Here is a 16918-nt window from a genome sequence, read left to right as displayed (position 1 = left end):
GCTCTGCACCGTCAGCGCGGAGACCCGGGCGGGGCTCGAACCACGAACCCTGATAGGTCATGATCTGAGCGGAAATCGAGAGGCAGACGCTTCACTGACTGAGCCAGCCAGGTGCCCCTGCCACACTCTTCATAAGACGGTGTCTTGGGGACTCAGCACGAGCAGGGGAAGGACAGAGAGAGAGAGGGAGACACAGAATCCGAAGCAGGCTCCATCCAGGCTCTGAGCTGTCAGCACAGAGCCCCATGCGGGGCTTGAACCCACGAACTGTGAGATCATGGCCTGAGCTGAAGTCAGATGTTTATTGGACTGAGCCACCCAGGCGCCCCAGAGAGTCGTTTCTAAAAAAAAAATTAAAAAAAAAAAAAAAAATATATATATATATATATATGCATTTGATAGAAAATAACATCACCCGGGAAAGATTGGATTATTGTTTTCCAGTCTCCATTCCCTCCTTGTTATAGAACCACCCTTCCATGATTTTCCTATGTGACCATGGAGGCTCTCCTAAGCAAATCGAACGCATTCCCTGGCCCATTTGGTCACGTGACATCGCTTGGCCAATCAGAGGGGAAAGATGCTGTTGCCGGTATACACACACAAGACTCCACGGAATGCGGTGTGCCCCCTGTTGGGAGGACACAGCACCGATGAAATACTTCCACCAGAATAACTGAACCTGCATCTGATTAAGCTCCCGGATGTAACCATCCGTTTACAGGAAAGGCAGTGGATGGACGAACACATTAAACAACACTGTGAAAGAACAATCAGCCAGATGTAGACTGTGGGCAACTCTAGACCAGCGTTGCCTAACAGAACTTTCTAAGTTGATGGAAATGTTCTAGATCCCTGCCGGCCCAAATGACAGCCACTGGTCCTGTGCGACTACTGAGCACTTGAAATGTGCTCAGGGTGATTGGGGAACTGAATTTTTTTATTTTCAGTTTCTGGGGTAGCTCTTTCTTTTTCTTCTTTCTTTTCTTTTTTATTTTTTTAATGTTTATTTATTTTTGAGAGAGAGAGCACGAGCAGGAGAAGGACAGAGAGAGAGGGAGGCACAGAATCCGAAGCAGGCTCCAGGCCCGGAGCTGTCAGCACAGAGCCCGATGTGGGGCTTGAACTCACAAACCATGATATCGTGACCTGAGTCAAAGTCCGGACACTCAATCGACTCAGCCACCCAGGTGCCCCTCTTTTTTTTTTTTTTTTTTTCATTGAGGCAAAATTCACATAATGGAAAATTAGCCGGTTTAAGATGTATATAGTTCAGTGACATTTAGTATATTCACTGTGTTGTGGAACCATCACCTGTATCTACTTCAAAAACATTTTCATCAGCCCCAAAGACAACTTGTCACTCTTGTCTCTGCCCTCTCCAGCTCCTGGCAACCACCACCCTACTTTTTGTCTCTATGGATTTATGTATTTTAGATATTTCATGTAAGTGGAACTGTACATTATGTGGCCTTTTGAATTTGGCTTCTTTAACTTAGCACTATGTTTGCAAGGTTCAGACAGTAACCCAGGGTGAGCTTGTATCTCTACTTCATTTCTTTCTATGGGTGAATATTAGTCCATTGTATGGCTACACCACAGTTTGCTTACTCATTCATCAGTTGATAGACATTTGGGTTGCTTCTGTCCTTTGGTTGTTATGAATGATGAACATTCATGGGCAAGTATTTGCTTGAACACCCATTTTCAATTCTTTGGGGTATACGCCTAGAAGGCGGAATTGCTGGTAATTTCTAACCTTTTGAGGAACTGTCAAGCTGTTTTCCACAGTGGTTGTACCACTTTATACTCCCACCAGCAATGAACAAGGGTTCCAATATGTGCACATCCTCACTAACATAAGGACTATGGATCCATGATGATGAGGAAGGGAGAGGAGCCCCCCCCCCACCTACTTCTACCTGAAAGTTAGTTGTCCACTGGACCCCACCCCCACAGGGACACGTGTTTCTGGATTAAATTGGGATTAAAGTATATCTACTGGGGCACTCGGGTGGCTCAGTCAGTTGAGCATCTGACTCTTGATTTTGGCTGGGGTCGTGATCTCCGGTTCGTGAGACTGAGCCCCACATCTCTGCTTGAGATTCTCTCCCTCTCTCTCTGCCTCTCCCCTGTTCTCACTCTTTCTCTCTCTCAAAATAAATAAACATTTTTTAAAAAACCAAAGTGTATCTTTGGTTTCTTTTCTTCTCTGAATTGATAATAGAAAGCTGCTTGCCTTCTGCTCTTCTAGCTTGCTGAGTGCCTGCCCTGGAAGGATGGCAGTGTGTCCCAGGAATTGGGGGAGGGGACTCTCCCCTCACAATTAGAGGCCAGTGGTTAAGGATGCTCGGTTTGGAGTTTGGGAGGCCTGGGTCAAATCCAGGGTCTGCCACGTACATGATGTATGACTTTGGGAAAGTTATGTAGTGTCCTGATATCTCAGTTTTCCTCGTCTGTATGGTGGGGATCATAATAGTCCCTACGTCTTAGACTGTGGTGTGGATTGGGGGGGGAGGGGCAGAGAGAAAGAAAGAAAGAATCTCAAGCAGGCTCCATGTTCAGTGCAGCGTCCCACACGGGCCTCGATCCCACGACCCTGGGATCCCACCTGAGCCGAAATCAAGAGTTGGACGCCCAACCCCCTGAGCCACCCAGGCGCCCCTGTGGTATGGATTTGACGAGAGCAGGCATGTGAGTGTTTCGCACAGTGCCCGCCACCTGGCGAGTTCGTGGTATTAGTTATCATTCACTCGATCATTTACACGAGCTTTAAAGATACATCTACTCTCTGCCCGGTGGAGTGTCGGAGAATTTCACCGGAACTGTCCCTGCTGGCCAAGGGGCTCCAGCCTGGAGGGTGGACGAGAAAAGCTCAGATGGGCGCTTTCACTACCCATGTACGTGTCCACGCGCATACGTGTCACGTGGATGTCGGGGTCGCACAGGTAGGGGTCACAAGACAGGCTGGCGTTAATGCACGTCAGTAACAAGCCACGTGGCGTAGACCTTAAGACTGAGATCTGTGTCTTAGCCTTAGACAGGCCTTGGTATGCGCAGGCTTGTCGATGTGGGCGCGCGGGTGAGCGTTGGCACGAGTGTGCATCTGGGTTCCGTAAAGAAGGGCACCTGGCATCAGTGAAATGGGAGGCAGCTCACGCGCGTGCCTATATGGTCACACGCACGGAAAGGTCTCACGCACGTCCCAGGTCCCTGTACAGATACTCGTGTGCATGTCTGTGTCGGTGCAGGTAACTGCCCCGGGCCGTGGGATGATGGGTGGATGCTCTGGCCCAGGTCCCCCTCTGGCTCCCTCAACACCCCGCCGCCCCCCGCAAGAGAATCTCCCAGGGCCCTGAGCCCCCCAGCTCACCTGCTGATACTTCTCACAGCTCAGTGAGCAGCCAGGGCATCCCAGGAGGGGTATGTACGTGTGTAAGGTTTCTGGTCATTGGTGGCCGGGGCCAGGGGCTCCCAGCTCTTGCGACGCCGTTGCACAGCCCTGACGAGGAAGGGTTTCCTGGGTCCTCCTGGAATCGGTACGTGCAGGAAGAATCTGTGACTGTCAGAGGCTACAGCGACTCCTGTTTCATAGACAAACGGCAGGAATTTGGGGCGCGTGGGTGGCTCAGTCAGTTAAGCGGCTTCCTGAGTCTGAGCCCCGCTGTCAGCTCAGAGCCCGCTTCAGATCCTCTGTCCCCCTCCCCCACCCCGTGGCCCTCCCCCCTCTCAAAAATAAATACACATTAAAAAGAAAAAGAATCTGGATCTTTTAAAAAAAAAAAAGCAAGAATTTAGTTCTATTTTTAATATGCTGTGAATTTTCCAGAAAAGCAAGTCCACGTGAATCAAGGGAAGATCATACCCTGTTTGGGACAGCAGTTGCTACTGGGGAGTGTTGACTCTCTCGGAGAATCACATCACCAACATCCCCCCTCATCATGATATTTGAATCCCAGACAACAGAGCTGACCCCTCTGCTTTGGCTTTTCCTGCAACCCACATGGACATACGAATCGTCTAATTTAGCCCTTATTCCAAAATGTCAACGGTAAAGAAAAAAAACAGACATTTGACTAAATCTTGTCCCATTCACCTTAAATCTAAACCTGTAATTCACCAAGGGGCGCCTGGGTGGCTCAGTGGGTTAAGCAGCTGACTTCAGCTCAGGTCATGATCCTAGGGTGCATGAGTTCGAGCCCCGGGTCGGGCTCTGTGCTGGCAGCTCGGAGCCTGGAGCCCGCTTCGGATTCTGTGTGTCTCCCGCGCTCTCTCTCTCTGCCCCTCCCCCGCTTGTGCTCCGACTGTCTCCGACTCTTCAAAAATAAAGAGACGGTTAAAAAAAAAAAAAAGTTAAACTTCCAATTCGCCAAAAGCAGGAGCATCTGGCTGTGTTATGGCTGTGAGCACTGACCTAATGGAGCACCTTGTATTTCTTGTAAATTACAGGCTCCCCATCGGTCATTCACAATCCCCAGATCCAAACAACTGAAAACGAAAGGCTTGTCTGAGTGGATGGCAAAGCCTGACCTGATGCTATTTTTGGTAATCGGTATTTATCCCACTTTGATGTGGCCAGCCCGCATTTCCCTGCAGAAATACTAAAGTGCCACCCTGACCCCAGCTGGGCTGTCACAGTAATGCACCATATATGTGCGACGCCTTTCTAAAACCTAACCACCTACCCCCTCAGTTCTTAAACACGCGCATCTGTGAAGGACCGTACGTGGTAGTTTTTCCTTTGCTTCTTTTTTTTTTTTTAATTTTTTGATGTTTATTTATTTTTGAGACAGAGACAGAGTCTGAACAGGGGAGGGACAGACAGAGAGGGAGACACAGAATCTGAGACAGGCTCCAGGCTCTGAGCTGTCTGTCAGCACAGAGCCCGACGCGGGGCTCGAACCCACGAACCGTGAGATCACGGCCTGAGCCGAAGTCGGATGTTTAACTGACTGAGCCACCCAGGCACCCCTCCTTTGTTTCTTTATATTACAGACAACTTCTCACAAGGCATTTCAGTTAGAGATGATATGCACAGGTAAATTATGCTGCACGTGAACTGAATTTCATGATAATAAAAGGGTATCTAAAATATTTTTTTAATTTTAAGTTTATTGATTTATTTTGAGAGAGAGAGAGATCATGAAGGGGGGAGAGAGATCATGATCTCAGAGAGAGATCAGAAAGAGAGAGAAGAATCCCAAGCAGGTTCTGCACTGTCATCGCAGAGCCTGATGCAGGGCTCGAACTCACAAACCATTAAATCATGACCTAAGCCGAAAAGAGAGCCGGACGCTCAACCACCCCTAAAATATCTATTTTTTTAAGAAGGGCACTGGATTGAATGGAGAACTGAAATTCTAACCCAGAGGTTCCCAAAGCACGGTCTGCAGACCCCTGGGGGTCTCTAAGATCCTTTCGTGGGGTCCACAAGGGCAAAACCATTCCCATAATAATTCCAAGATGTTATTTGCCTGTTCTTTTCCCCAGAGTCCGGTGAACTTTTTCAGAGGCCGTGTGATCGGGGATGATGTCACTGCTCTGATATTAACACGTAGTGGGTTTATTATTGCTATTTCAAAACGAATAACTAAATCTTTTAAAAATTTGTTTAAATTTATGTAAGGTAATTTTCAGGATCATGGGAGCCAGTTTTTAAAACTTGAGTAGCTTGAGGGGCGCCTGGGTGGCGCAGTCGGTTAAGCGTCTGACTTCAGCCAGGTCACGATCTCGCGGTCCGTGAGTTCGAGCCCCGCGTCGGGCTCTGGGCTGATGGCTCAGAGCCTGGAGCCTGTTTCCGATTCTGTGTCTCCCTCTCTCTCTGCCCCTCCCCTGTTCATGCTCTGTCTCTCTCTGTCTCAAAAATAAATAAAACGTTGAAAAAAAAATTAAAAAAAAAAAAAAAAAAAACTTGAGTAGCTTGAAATGGGCCGTGGCGGGAGTATTTACACCATGGAAACACCGCATCACGGGGTTACTTTTCCTTCAGACAGCTGCTTTACCAGCACGCCACGCTATATATATCTAGCCCGCATAAATGAAAACTCTTTGGGGAGCCTCAATAATTTTTTTCAGCTTATTTATTCATTATTGAGAGTGATTTTACCTATGAATCACCATCCGTCGAAAGGTTACACGCAAAGGACTGTTACAAGCTATCACACATCCTATCACTCAATCCTCACATCTCCCCTACGAGGGAATATTATTTCCTCACTTTTGTTTCCTGAACCGTTTGAGAGTAAGCGGCCAGCATCACCCCTCACCGCCTCATCTCTGAATCTCTGGCCTGTAACTTCTGGAAACAAAGGCCCCTCTCCTATGTATAGTCTTTCGACTTCTACACCGTTCGGGTCTCCTCTCATCCTGTCCATCCCAAAACACTCCACTCGAGCCTGTGCTCTCGCCTCTGGGACAGGACGAGACAGAATAGCCTGATTTGAATAACGAAAGAGGGAGGCAGCTGTTAGAAACTTTGAACCTGTCGAGGGAATCACGCGGGTGGCTGTCCTCCTCCCTCGGGGGACACTAAGACCTCATGCCCCTGTCTCTGGGTGGGCCTGGGAGGCCCCACTGGCTGGCCCTGGGATATTCTGATGTTGAATTCTTCTTGCACTGTCATCAGCGAGGGCCACAGGGCAGAGCCCCAGGATCTAAGGACCCGGGAGCTGAGACCTAGGAGTCCCTGCTCTGTTCACCTTCGAGCCGGGGGCAGGGAGGATGCAGCAAGGCTGGGGTGGCTCAGAGAGGTGAGGCCTCCCTGAGCCTGCACCAGATACCCCACGCTTGGGTGCGAGAGAAGACACACGCTCTGGGCTGAAGTCTTGTTGGGCAGAGAAGGTCAGGGACAGTGAGGTGACAGGTCACTGCCTGGGGTGGGGCCTGCAGGATGGGATGCTGCCTGATTGATAAATCGTTGCATAAAGCCCATGAGATCTCTAAATTTTACTCAGTTGGATTTTATTTCCTTTTTTTTTTTTAAGGTTTTATTTATTTTGGAGAGAGCACAAGCGAGGGAGGGGCGGGGGGGCGGGCTCTGTGCTGACAGCAGGGAACCAGATGTGGGGCTTGAACTCACAAATCTGGAGATCATGACCTGAGGCAAAGTCTGAGGCTCAACTGACTGAGCCACCCACGTGCCCCTGGATTTTGTTTCTTAACCCTTTTCTTCCTCCAGGGACAGGAGAGGATCAGACAAGCCCTCTTTCTGTTACGGGATCGAGGAACTAGGTCGGTATTACGAAAATTGGTCCTCCCACCCCCCAGAAAAAAGATAATGAATTCAGCATCTATCCTGCCTTTTACACACGAACTGGACCGCAGTGTAGACAATTAGCTGAGAAAGACAAGTATTTCTTTCTAGAAGTAGTCCAAATAGGGACACCTGGGTGGCTCAGGCCGGTTAAGCGTCTGACCCTTGATTTCATCTCAGGTGGTGATCTCACAGTTCGTGGGGTTGAGCCCCAGGTCAGGCTCTGTGCTGACCGCACGGAGCCTGCTTGGGGTTCTCTCTCTGCCTCTGTCTCTGCCCCTCCCCTGCTCGCGTGCTCTCTCTTTCTCTCTCCAAATAAATAAATAGACTTAAAGAAAAATTAGTCCAACCAATAAAGGTAGAAAAAAGGGGCAGAGTTACATTATTACTATTTTGCGACTCTGAATGAATGAATAGATCTAAGCGGCAGCTCAGCCGCACTCGCGGCAGCCAACATTGCAGGTGGGGGTGGGGGGCGGTGCAAGTGGATGGGATGCGCCTCCTGGTGGAAGTCCTGCGCACTACACGTGATGTGTCCCTCCCTTCCCTGGAAACAGGAGGAATCTCGCTCCGAGCGCAGGCCCTTGGCAGAGGCCGAGATTGTGCTCCAGACTGTGGAAAACCGCAGGACAAACAACCTTGTTCCTTCATCACGTAAACTACCAGGAAACAGGGGCGCCTGGGTGGCTCCGTCGGTTAAGCGTCGACTTCGGCTCAGGTCACGATCTCGCGGTCTGTGAGTTCGAGCCCCGCGTCGGGCTTTGTGCTGATGGCTCAGAGCCTGGAGCCTGTTTCAGATTCTGTGTCTCCCTCTCTCTCTGACCCTCCCCCGTTCACGCTCTGTCTCTCTCTGTCTCAAAAATAAATAAACGTTAAAAAAAAATTAAAAAAAAAAAAAAAGGAAACACCAACCATGTCAGCACTTGATCCTGGACTTCTGGCCTCCAGAATCATGAGGACGTCAGTTTCTGTCGTTTAAGCTCCTCTCAGCCTGTGGTACCGTGTTATGGCTGCCTTGGAAAATGGGTACAAAAGGACAAATGGAAAAGAGAAAGGGGAACCAAGAACAGGGCCATGACTGGGGGAGGCAACAGCGTCTCCTGTGGAATGGGGTTGGCTTGAGACTCACTGACATGCCACAGGACACAGAGTCCCCTCAGCCCCCAGGAGACCCGTGGGACCCCCCCCCCCCCCAGAGGGCAAGGCCCTGGGGAAAAGCAGGCTCTGGAGAGAGGCCTCTGTTCTGGATGCCAAAGGAGGGCATGACCTCCTTGTGCCTCAGTTTCCTTATCTGTACAAGAGGGATCACATGGTACCTACTTGTCAGGGCTGACGTGAGACTTAAGGATCAAGGAGAACACAGGTTTTTTAACGTTTATTTATTTTGAGAGAGAGAGAGAGAGACTGCAGGGGAGGGGCATCGAGAGAGGGAGAAAGGATCCCAAGGAGGCTCCACACTGTCAGCACAGAGCCCAACGTGGGGCTTGATCCCACGAACCATGAGATCATGACCTGAGCTAAAATCAAGAGTTGGACGCTTAACCGACTGAGCCACCCAGGTGCCCCAAGGGGTATAAGCCTTGAATGGCTCTTAGCACATAATCACTCACTAAACTTGCGTGATAATATTTCCTCTCCCTTGAGAAGAAGGAGAACGAGGTGGGGCGCAACGAAGCATGCTGCACAAAAAGTCAACCGGAGACAAGACCCTCCCACAACTGTCAGGCACAAGGGCACGCTGGAAGTCACATTCTTTTTTTTTTTTTTAATGTTTATTTTTGAGAGACAGGGAGAGAGAGAGCACGAGCAGGGGAGGAGCAGAGAGAGAGGGAGACACAGAATCCGAAACAGGCTCCAGGCTCTGAGCTGTCAGCACAGAGCCTGACATTGGGCTCGAACTCACAAACGGCAAGATCATGACCTGAGCCAAAGTCAGACGCTCAACCAACTGAGCCACCCAGGCGCCACTGGAAGTCACGTTCTTGACAATGGCCACCGTGGAGCCCCTGATGTAGGCCTGAGGAGGGAGCAGGGAACGAAGGGATGCCACACCCTCCTTGACTTCAGTCACAATGCCTCGACGGTGTCTCAGTTACCTCTTAGTGCCTAACGATACGCCCCAAACTCAGTGCTGCCGAACAACCACTGTGCTTGCTTCCCACCGAATCACAGCCAAATGGTTCGTGAACTCGGGGTGGAGAAGGCTTTGGGCGGGGGCTCACTGGCCCCTTTGCCCAGAGCCATTGACTCGAAGTCAAGTCTTCCCCAGAAGGAGTCTACCTCTCCTAACCTCTGTCCAGGTGTTTCCTGGCGAGGCTGGAGGTGGGCTGGGCTCCAGGCCTGGTCGTGTTTACCAAAGAAGAGGGTGAGGTCAGGGCACAAGAGGAAACCATGCTACCCAGGACAGGGCTGAGCTTGGTGTCTCTGAGACGGGAGGAGGCTGGCCGGCTTTCCGGGGCCCGGAACATGGTCTCACAGGGCAGCTGAGCGAGGCCCTGGGGTAGGAGGAGGAGGGAGAACAGGACAAGGTACGGAAGTGGGGGTGGGGGTGGGTCTTGGAGGCCGTGCTGGGGGCGGGGCCAGGGCTCCCGGACACTGGAGGCCGCCAATCTGACAGCAGTGAGGCTTTGGGGTCAGACAGCCCCGAGTCTCAATCGTGTCCCCATACCTTCCGAAGGCGCCAAGATGCCGTTCGCAGGTAGTATGACCCACCTGCATTTTTGATGTCAGGTCCTGACGGCTTCAGGCCCTATACCCCCGGCTTCTGCTTCGCGTGGGCAGACGGACCTATGAGAGAGCCAATACTCTCCCTCTCTTGGCACCGGCAGGAAGTTCCAAGCGCTTAAACCCGTCCCACATCCAGGAACCCTCATCGGCCCCAAGTCCTAGCCCAAAGGAAGGCCAAAGCCACCCACTTCAGTCATCTCACGTGGACTTCCCTCCGGACTGCTCATGAGCCCTGCCCTGTACCGTTGCTCTCTGTGTGCACGATCAACTCTATTTTGTACGGGTGTCATCCGTCCCACATCAATATAAATTCCCCGGGAAGGGGCTGTCCAGCCTCCAACAGGAGACACTAGATACTCAAATAAAAAGTTCCACCACCAGGGGCGCGGGAGTGGTTCAGTCAGGTAAGCTTCTGACTTCAGCTCTGGTCATGATCTCAAAGGTCGTGGGTTCGAGTCCTGCGTCGGGCTCTGTGCTGACAGCTCAGAGCCTGGAACCTGCTTCGGATTCTATATCTCCCTCTCTCTCTGCTCCTCCCTCCTCTTGCACTCTGTCTCTCTCCCTCTCAAACAAAAATAAAAAACATTAAACATTAAAAAAAAAAAAGTTTCACAACCAGCTGCCTTCTTGTGCCCCATCCCAGCCCTGGCCACTCTTGTCCAGGGATGAGTCAACCATCTGTAATGGTCCTAGAGTTCTACGGGGAAACAGACTAGGGCTGCCGTGGCCAACGCCACGTACCCAGTTGTCGGGACTCTGTCTCTTTCCCCCTCAGGATGCTCAGGGTCTCACAGGAAGTCAGAGTTATCTCCCACCCCCACCCTGGGTCCCAGGATACAGGAAAGACCCCAGCAAAGGGACCCACCGCAGGTCACAGACACAGTCTGGACTGACCTCCCGGCCCACCTCCATCAGTCCTTGGCCAGCTCCTCCAGAAAGGACAGGAAGGTCCTGCCCTCAGCCCTTCCTGAGGGAGAGGCCCCGGGTGCCGTGTTCCCACACCTCTTGGGTACCGCTGGCAAATCTGTACCTTCTGGAATGTGCAACAGAAAAGGACATTTCCTTTCCTCCTGTCACCGGCTTCCTACTTCGCTCCAGGAGAAAATACCTGCGTCTCCCTCCTGGCATCCCGAGGGCATTCTTTCCATCGTTGTTCAGAAGGCCCTCCCAGGTGAAAAGCAGGAAATACCTCCTCCCATCCACTTGTACAAGAATATCTGTAGCAGAGTTATTCATAATAGCCTCAAGCTGGGAACAACCTGAATGTCTATCAGCTGGTGAATGGGTGTGGTGTGGGTCTCAGCCTTTATCTGCTGGGAACGCCGGAAGGGCTCACCCGGGCGCCCGTGCCATTGTGGTGAGTCCCCGGTGGCATTTCCCCAACCGCAGCCAGTGTGGTGGCTGGATCTGCCTTTGTGGGTTTTTTTTTTTTCATGTTTATTTACTTTTGAGAGAGAGAGAGGAGAAAGAGTGTGAGCGAGGGAGGGGCAGACAGAGAGGGAGACAGAGAATCTGAAGCAGGCTCTGAGCCGTCAGCACAAGGCCCAACGTGGGGCTTGAACCCACAAACCGTGAGATCATGACCTGAGCTGAGGTCGGACACTCAACGAACTGCTGAGCCACCCCGGTGCCCCCACCCTTGTATTTCTTATTATGATCCCAGAACACGCGTCGGCAACAACCACCAGGGAACTGTGAATAAGACTGATCACGCACAAGTCACAGAGGGTACGCGGCATGCCCAGGGACACACGGCGAGGTCCCAGGTAGCGAGAGAGGGAAGATGCACACACCTGGGGCTCTGCTTCTACTAGGGGCCGAGGATGCGGTGTCTAGGGTTTCACAGGTTCACTCTTTCTGGGTGAATTTAAAGCATAAGAGCAGGGGGCACTTGGGTGGCTCAGTCGGTTAAGCATCTGACTCTTGATTTCGGCTCCGGTCATGATCTCACAGTTCGTGAGTTTGAGCCCCGCGTCAGGCTCCACACCGACAATCCAGAACCTGCTTGGGGTTCTGTCTCTCCCTCTCTCTCTGCCCCACCCCGGCTCGTGCGCACGCTCTCTCTCTCCCTCTCTCAAAATAAATAAAGCATAACATCAGGACTTGCGCTCAACCCGTCAATTATATAGGTCACCCCAGACTTTCTAAAGAGGAATTTCATGGGGAGGGGGGTGGCCTGGTTCCTTAGCCGGTTATCTTTTTCCCCTCTGCAATTCCATGTTGCTAATTTCATTCTCCCACATAAAAACCAGGGTTCCTCCCCGAACATCCACAGATGTTGTCATCTGCTCAGTTCTACCCACAAAACGATTATACCATAAAAAGATTTTGGTTTGGATAAGAGTCTGAATCACTGAATTTCTCATATGTCATCACGACGCAATTATTACCACTGTGTTTTAAGCTCATTACCCTGTATTTTCCTTCTTTTATGTTTATTTACTTCTTTTGAAAGAGACAGAGAAAGAGAGAGAGAGAGAAGGAAAGAGTGTGAGCAGGGAAGGAGCAGAGAGAGAGGGAGACAGAGAATCCCAAGCAGGTTCTGTGCTGTCAGTGCAGAGCCTGACTCGGGGCTCAAACTCACGAACCGAGATCACGGCCTGAACCAAAACCCAGAGTTAGACACTTAGCCGACGGAGCCACCCAGGCGCCCCAGGAACACAATACGCTTTAAAATATTTACTGAGGGGCGCCTGGGTGGCTCAGTCGGTTAAGCGTCCGACTTCGGCTCAGGTCACGATCTCGCAGTATGTGAGTTCGAGCCCCGCATCGGGCTCTGTGCTGACAGCTCAGAGCCTGGAGCCTGTTTCCGATTCTGTGTCTCCCTCTCTCTCTGACCCTCCCCCGTTCATGCTCTGTCTCTCTCTGTCTCAAAAATAAATAAACGTTAAAAACATTAAAAAATAAATAAATAAATAAATAAATAAATAAAATATTTACTGAGATATTCATGACCTTGTAACTGGGGAACGTTACGTGGTACGTTACACTGAAAAAAAGTGAGATGTTTTCATTTCTCTCTCTCCGTATACAGGTGTGGATTTTTTTTTTTTAAAAGCACTTAGTACGTTTGCAAGCACATTCTGCACCAGTGGCCACCATTTCATCGTGAAGCTGGGTGAGGGGAGTACAGAGCTCATGAGCTGACCAAATCATGGGGATCTGGATGGAGCAAGGAGGGTCAGCACTGCAAGTGTCTCCCCCGCATCATCTCCTCCCCGGTCACCTCCACCTCTCGAGAAGGAGAATCCTCTCCCCAACCCAGTGAGTTCATCATCTCACAAGCTCTGCAAGGTTGACCCTGCTAGGATCTCATTCACGGCCCTGTGGGCCCAGAAATGCATCAACCGGGGCCATTTCAAGTCCTGTTCCAAGCCTGGAGACACCAGGACACTTCATCGTCCCGGGACATGCGTCTCTAAGTTTTGGTGGTGGCTTTGGAGGGAGTGTCCCTCTCCACCTCAGACATGATGGGGACAGCCCCCTCCCCCCAACCTGGGCCCAGGTTCAGAGTCCCTCCTCCACCCCCCCGGCCCACAGGAAAAGAGCAAGAGAACTGAGTGCCAATCCTTAGTCCCAGTGCTTGCCCTTGCCCATAATCCCCCCGCATCTGACCCAGAAGGGATGGTGTCAAAACCCTGATGTGAAATTGGAAACTGGTCATGAGGCTACATACGGGTGGATCTGAACCCAGAGGACATAGCATAAAAAAGAGAGGAAATTGGGAAGGTCACAGAAGTGGCAGGATCAAGGAGAGCCTAGAGAGACCCCAGGGGCTAAATGAAGACTTGATTCTGATTCTGCCATATTCCAAGTGTCCCCAGAGTCTGCCTCACCCCCGGCTGTGTCCACCCAGCACTTGATCTGCCAGTCTGAGAACTGGCCCCGTGTTTCCTGGGGCGGGGGGCCCCGTATGGCCACACTCCGAGTGCCCCACCTCCCACTTCTGATCTTCTCCAGCTCAGTTCCGAGCAGAGCTGCACCCAACCCCCTCCCGGAGAGAAGTTCTGGTGAGGGATGGTTTGAAATGGCGTCCAGATCCCCCTTTTCAGTCTGGAATGAACCTCCTTCCCTTCTCCTTCCCTTCCTGATCCCAGGGTTTGTGGGATAATGCACTTTTCAAATTGTGAAAGACATTAGGGACCCTTGGGTGGCTCAGTCTGCTAAGCATCCGACTCATGATTTCAGTGCAGGTCATGATCCCAGGATCATGGGATCGAGCCCTGCGTGAGGCTCTGTGCTGACAGCACAGAACCTGCTGGGGATTCTCTCTCTCCCCCCCCCCCCTCTCTCTCTGGCCTTCCCCCAGATGCACACACTCTCTCTCAAAATAAATAAACTTAAAAAAGAATAAATTCTGAGACCTTAAAATTATTTTCTATGTATTAATTTCATTTTTCAACACTTATATCAAAATTGGGACAGAAAAGGGAGGTGCTCTGGGTCACTGAGGTGGTGTCTCCCCAAACAGGGTGCAAATAGGCGCCTCCCTCCTGGGCTTTCTCAAAGGTTCCAGACCTTTGGCTCACTGACTGAGCCACCCAGGTGCACCTGAGATGACATTTAGTTCAAACATCCCAGCCTCCCATCCTTCAACGTTGATTCAGGAGGGCCCTGAAGAGTCCTCTGAGGGGGAAGGTCAGAGTCTTATGGATTGTCCACTTTGACCCTGTCCTAGTCTATGTTGTGTTACTAAGTCCAGATCTGTCAGTTTCCAGAATCCCATAATGCCGACATGTTTGGTTTATTCCAAAGAAATCATTTTGGAGGCAAATAAATTCTTCCCGTGTGAGCGTCCAAACTCCCACACCACTGCTTACTGGCCGTGGGGCCAAGGGGTGAGTCCAGCCCTGGGTTTGGGATTCCAGGAGAGGCGAATTTTTGCTCCCTGGGGGTGGCCGTTCCGCCTGGTCCACGCTCGCGCAGCCCTGCCCCATCCCCGATGCCCGCCAGGGGGCGCAGCGGTCCGGTCCTCCCTCCTCCGGGCGAGAGGAGTCAGGAGGTACTCAGCACTGACCACTCCTCCTTCCCTATGGATGGTGGCCCAACCCCCTGTCCCACACCCTGGCGAGGTCGACGCAAGAACCCCAGGCTTTGTGATAAAGATGGGATTTTACTCACTGAAACCAGGCGACCATGGTGAGTATCTTGAAATGCGTTCATACGTTGAAAAAGCAGGCATACCTCGCCACCTGTGAGAGCAGAGAAACGACCCAGGTCCACCATTTATGGCCTTCCCAAACTGTCAAGCTCCCCTGATGACAATCTAGGTAAAATTGTAGGATGTATGGAGTCTCTTGCGTTTTGCATCGGGCCAGAAAAGGGCCTAAGGTCTTGAAAAATATGTCAGGGCAGTGTCCCCAGGGCCAGCCTGGGGATTGTACCTAATGATACTGTGTAGGGGTAAGGGTGAGGGGTCAGGGCCCTGGGGACTTCCCAGAGCACAATAATCTCTCAGGATTGTCCAGAATCATAGAAAGGGGACCAGTCACCCTATGCAGGAGAGAGTCAGGCTGAGCGTCTCCTGTCCCCAAACACAACTCCATGTTCCACACCCAACTCAACAACAGAACCCTCTCTCCAGGATCATTCAGGAAGCAGAATCCAGCAGTCAGCGGACACTGAAGAGGGGCAGAGAAAGTGAGCAGGAGAGAGACAGACAGAGATGGAGGGACAGACAGAATGTGGGCAGAGGAGTGGAAAAGAGAGACCTGAGAAGGAAGCTCTCCTCTCCTGCCCCACATCGCCCCCTTTCGGGCCTGCTTCCTCTGGCAGCGGCATTCTCCACTGTGGGTCTCACCACCTCGGTAGCGGGCTGTACAACCCCTTGAGTTAGTCCTGAATGATATGTTTTATAATCAAAATAGATTAGAAAATGGTTATTAGGTGCCTCACAGAATCGTATCAAATGCTGTTTACTGAAACTCCTCAGGGCCGTTGTAAACCTTGGCGACCAAATGGTTCGATACTCAGTAATGGAGCAGGCTCCAGGCAAGAGCCCCGCTTTCAGACTGGGCTGCCCGTCTTGTTTCCCAGTTGAGGGCCCATCTCTCGAGGCCTGGATTCAATGCACTTCCTGGGGAGATGAAGGGCAGGCCTGGACGCCTCACCAACATCCAAAGTACAGTAGAGGCATGGAGACCAGCCAGGGTGACGGCGACAGCACAGACCACGGGGCATGGCTTGGAGAGGTCTCTGAGGAGGGACAGCCAAGCAAGGCCCCAGCCGCATGCTCCAGGGCCCAGAGCCTCATCTCTCAAAAGAGCTGAGTCACAAAAGGGCAGGAAGGTGGAGGGAGATCCAGACAGGACTGATTTGCCTATTTTTGATTTTTCATATTGTTAGAATAATACTGGGTGGCTCAGTCGGTTAAACATCCGACTCTTGATTTCGGCTCAGGTCATGATCTCACAGTTCGCGAGATCAAGCCTTACATTGGGCCCTGCGCTGACCGCGGGAGCCTGCTTGGGATTCTCTCTCTCCCTCTCTCTCCACCCCTCCCCCAGGCTCTCTCTCAAAATAAATAAATGAACTTTAAAAAAATACGAATACAATACGTGGTCCTCTGCTTTGTCTGGCTTCTTCCACCTGTTTTCAAGAGGCATCCGGGTTGTTGTGTGTATCGGTATCTTGTGTATGTTGTGAGGAACAAGATTTCATTACATGGACACATCGCATTCAGTTTATCCACCCGTCAACTGATGGACATTCGTGATATTTGCATCTTCTGACTCTTGAGAATCCTGCCACTGTGAACGAGTGATTGTCTGAACAACTACTTCAGTTCTTTTGGGTATCTACCCAGGAGCATAATTGCTGGTTCACGTGGTAATTCTCTGCTTAATAACTTATTGAAGGACAGACAGTTTGGGGTGCAATTTCTCCAAACCCTCTAATACCTTTCCCCCCACTTAAAAAAATCATCACCATTCTCGTGGG

General features: G+C 51.1%; 1 protein-coding gene across 2 annotated transcripts in view; it reads right to left on the bottom strand.

Moving 5' to 3' along the window:
• Nucleotides 1-16918, bottom strand: part of HIF3A (hypoxia inducible factor 3 subunit alpha) — an 86909-nt gene that overhangs the window by 34312 nt on the left and 35679 nt on the right. For both annotated transcript variants that reach the window (XM_047836133.1, XM_047836134.1), the window contains exon 5: nucleotides 15101-15171. In XM_047836133.1, coding sequence (XP_047692089.1) covers nucleotides 15101-15117 — 17 coding nt within the window. In that variant the 5' untranslated portion in view covers nucleotides 15118-15171. The remainder of the gene's footprint in view (nucleotides 1-15100; nucleotides 15172-16918) is intronic.

This window comes from Prionailurus viverrinus, chromosome E2 (genome assembly GCF_022837055.1).
Source record: "Prionailurus viverrinus isolate Anna chromosome E2, UM_Priviv_1.0, whole genome shotgun sequence".
NCBI classification, from domain to species: domain Eukaryota; kingdom Metazoa; phylum Chordata; class Mammalia; order Carnivora; family Felidae; genus Prionailurus; species Prionailurus viverrinus.
Note: the sequence above shows the minus strand (reverse complement) of the source record. Positions and strands in the feature narration are given on the sequence as shown.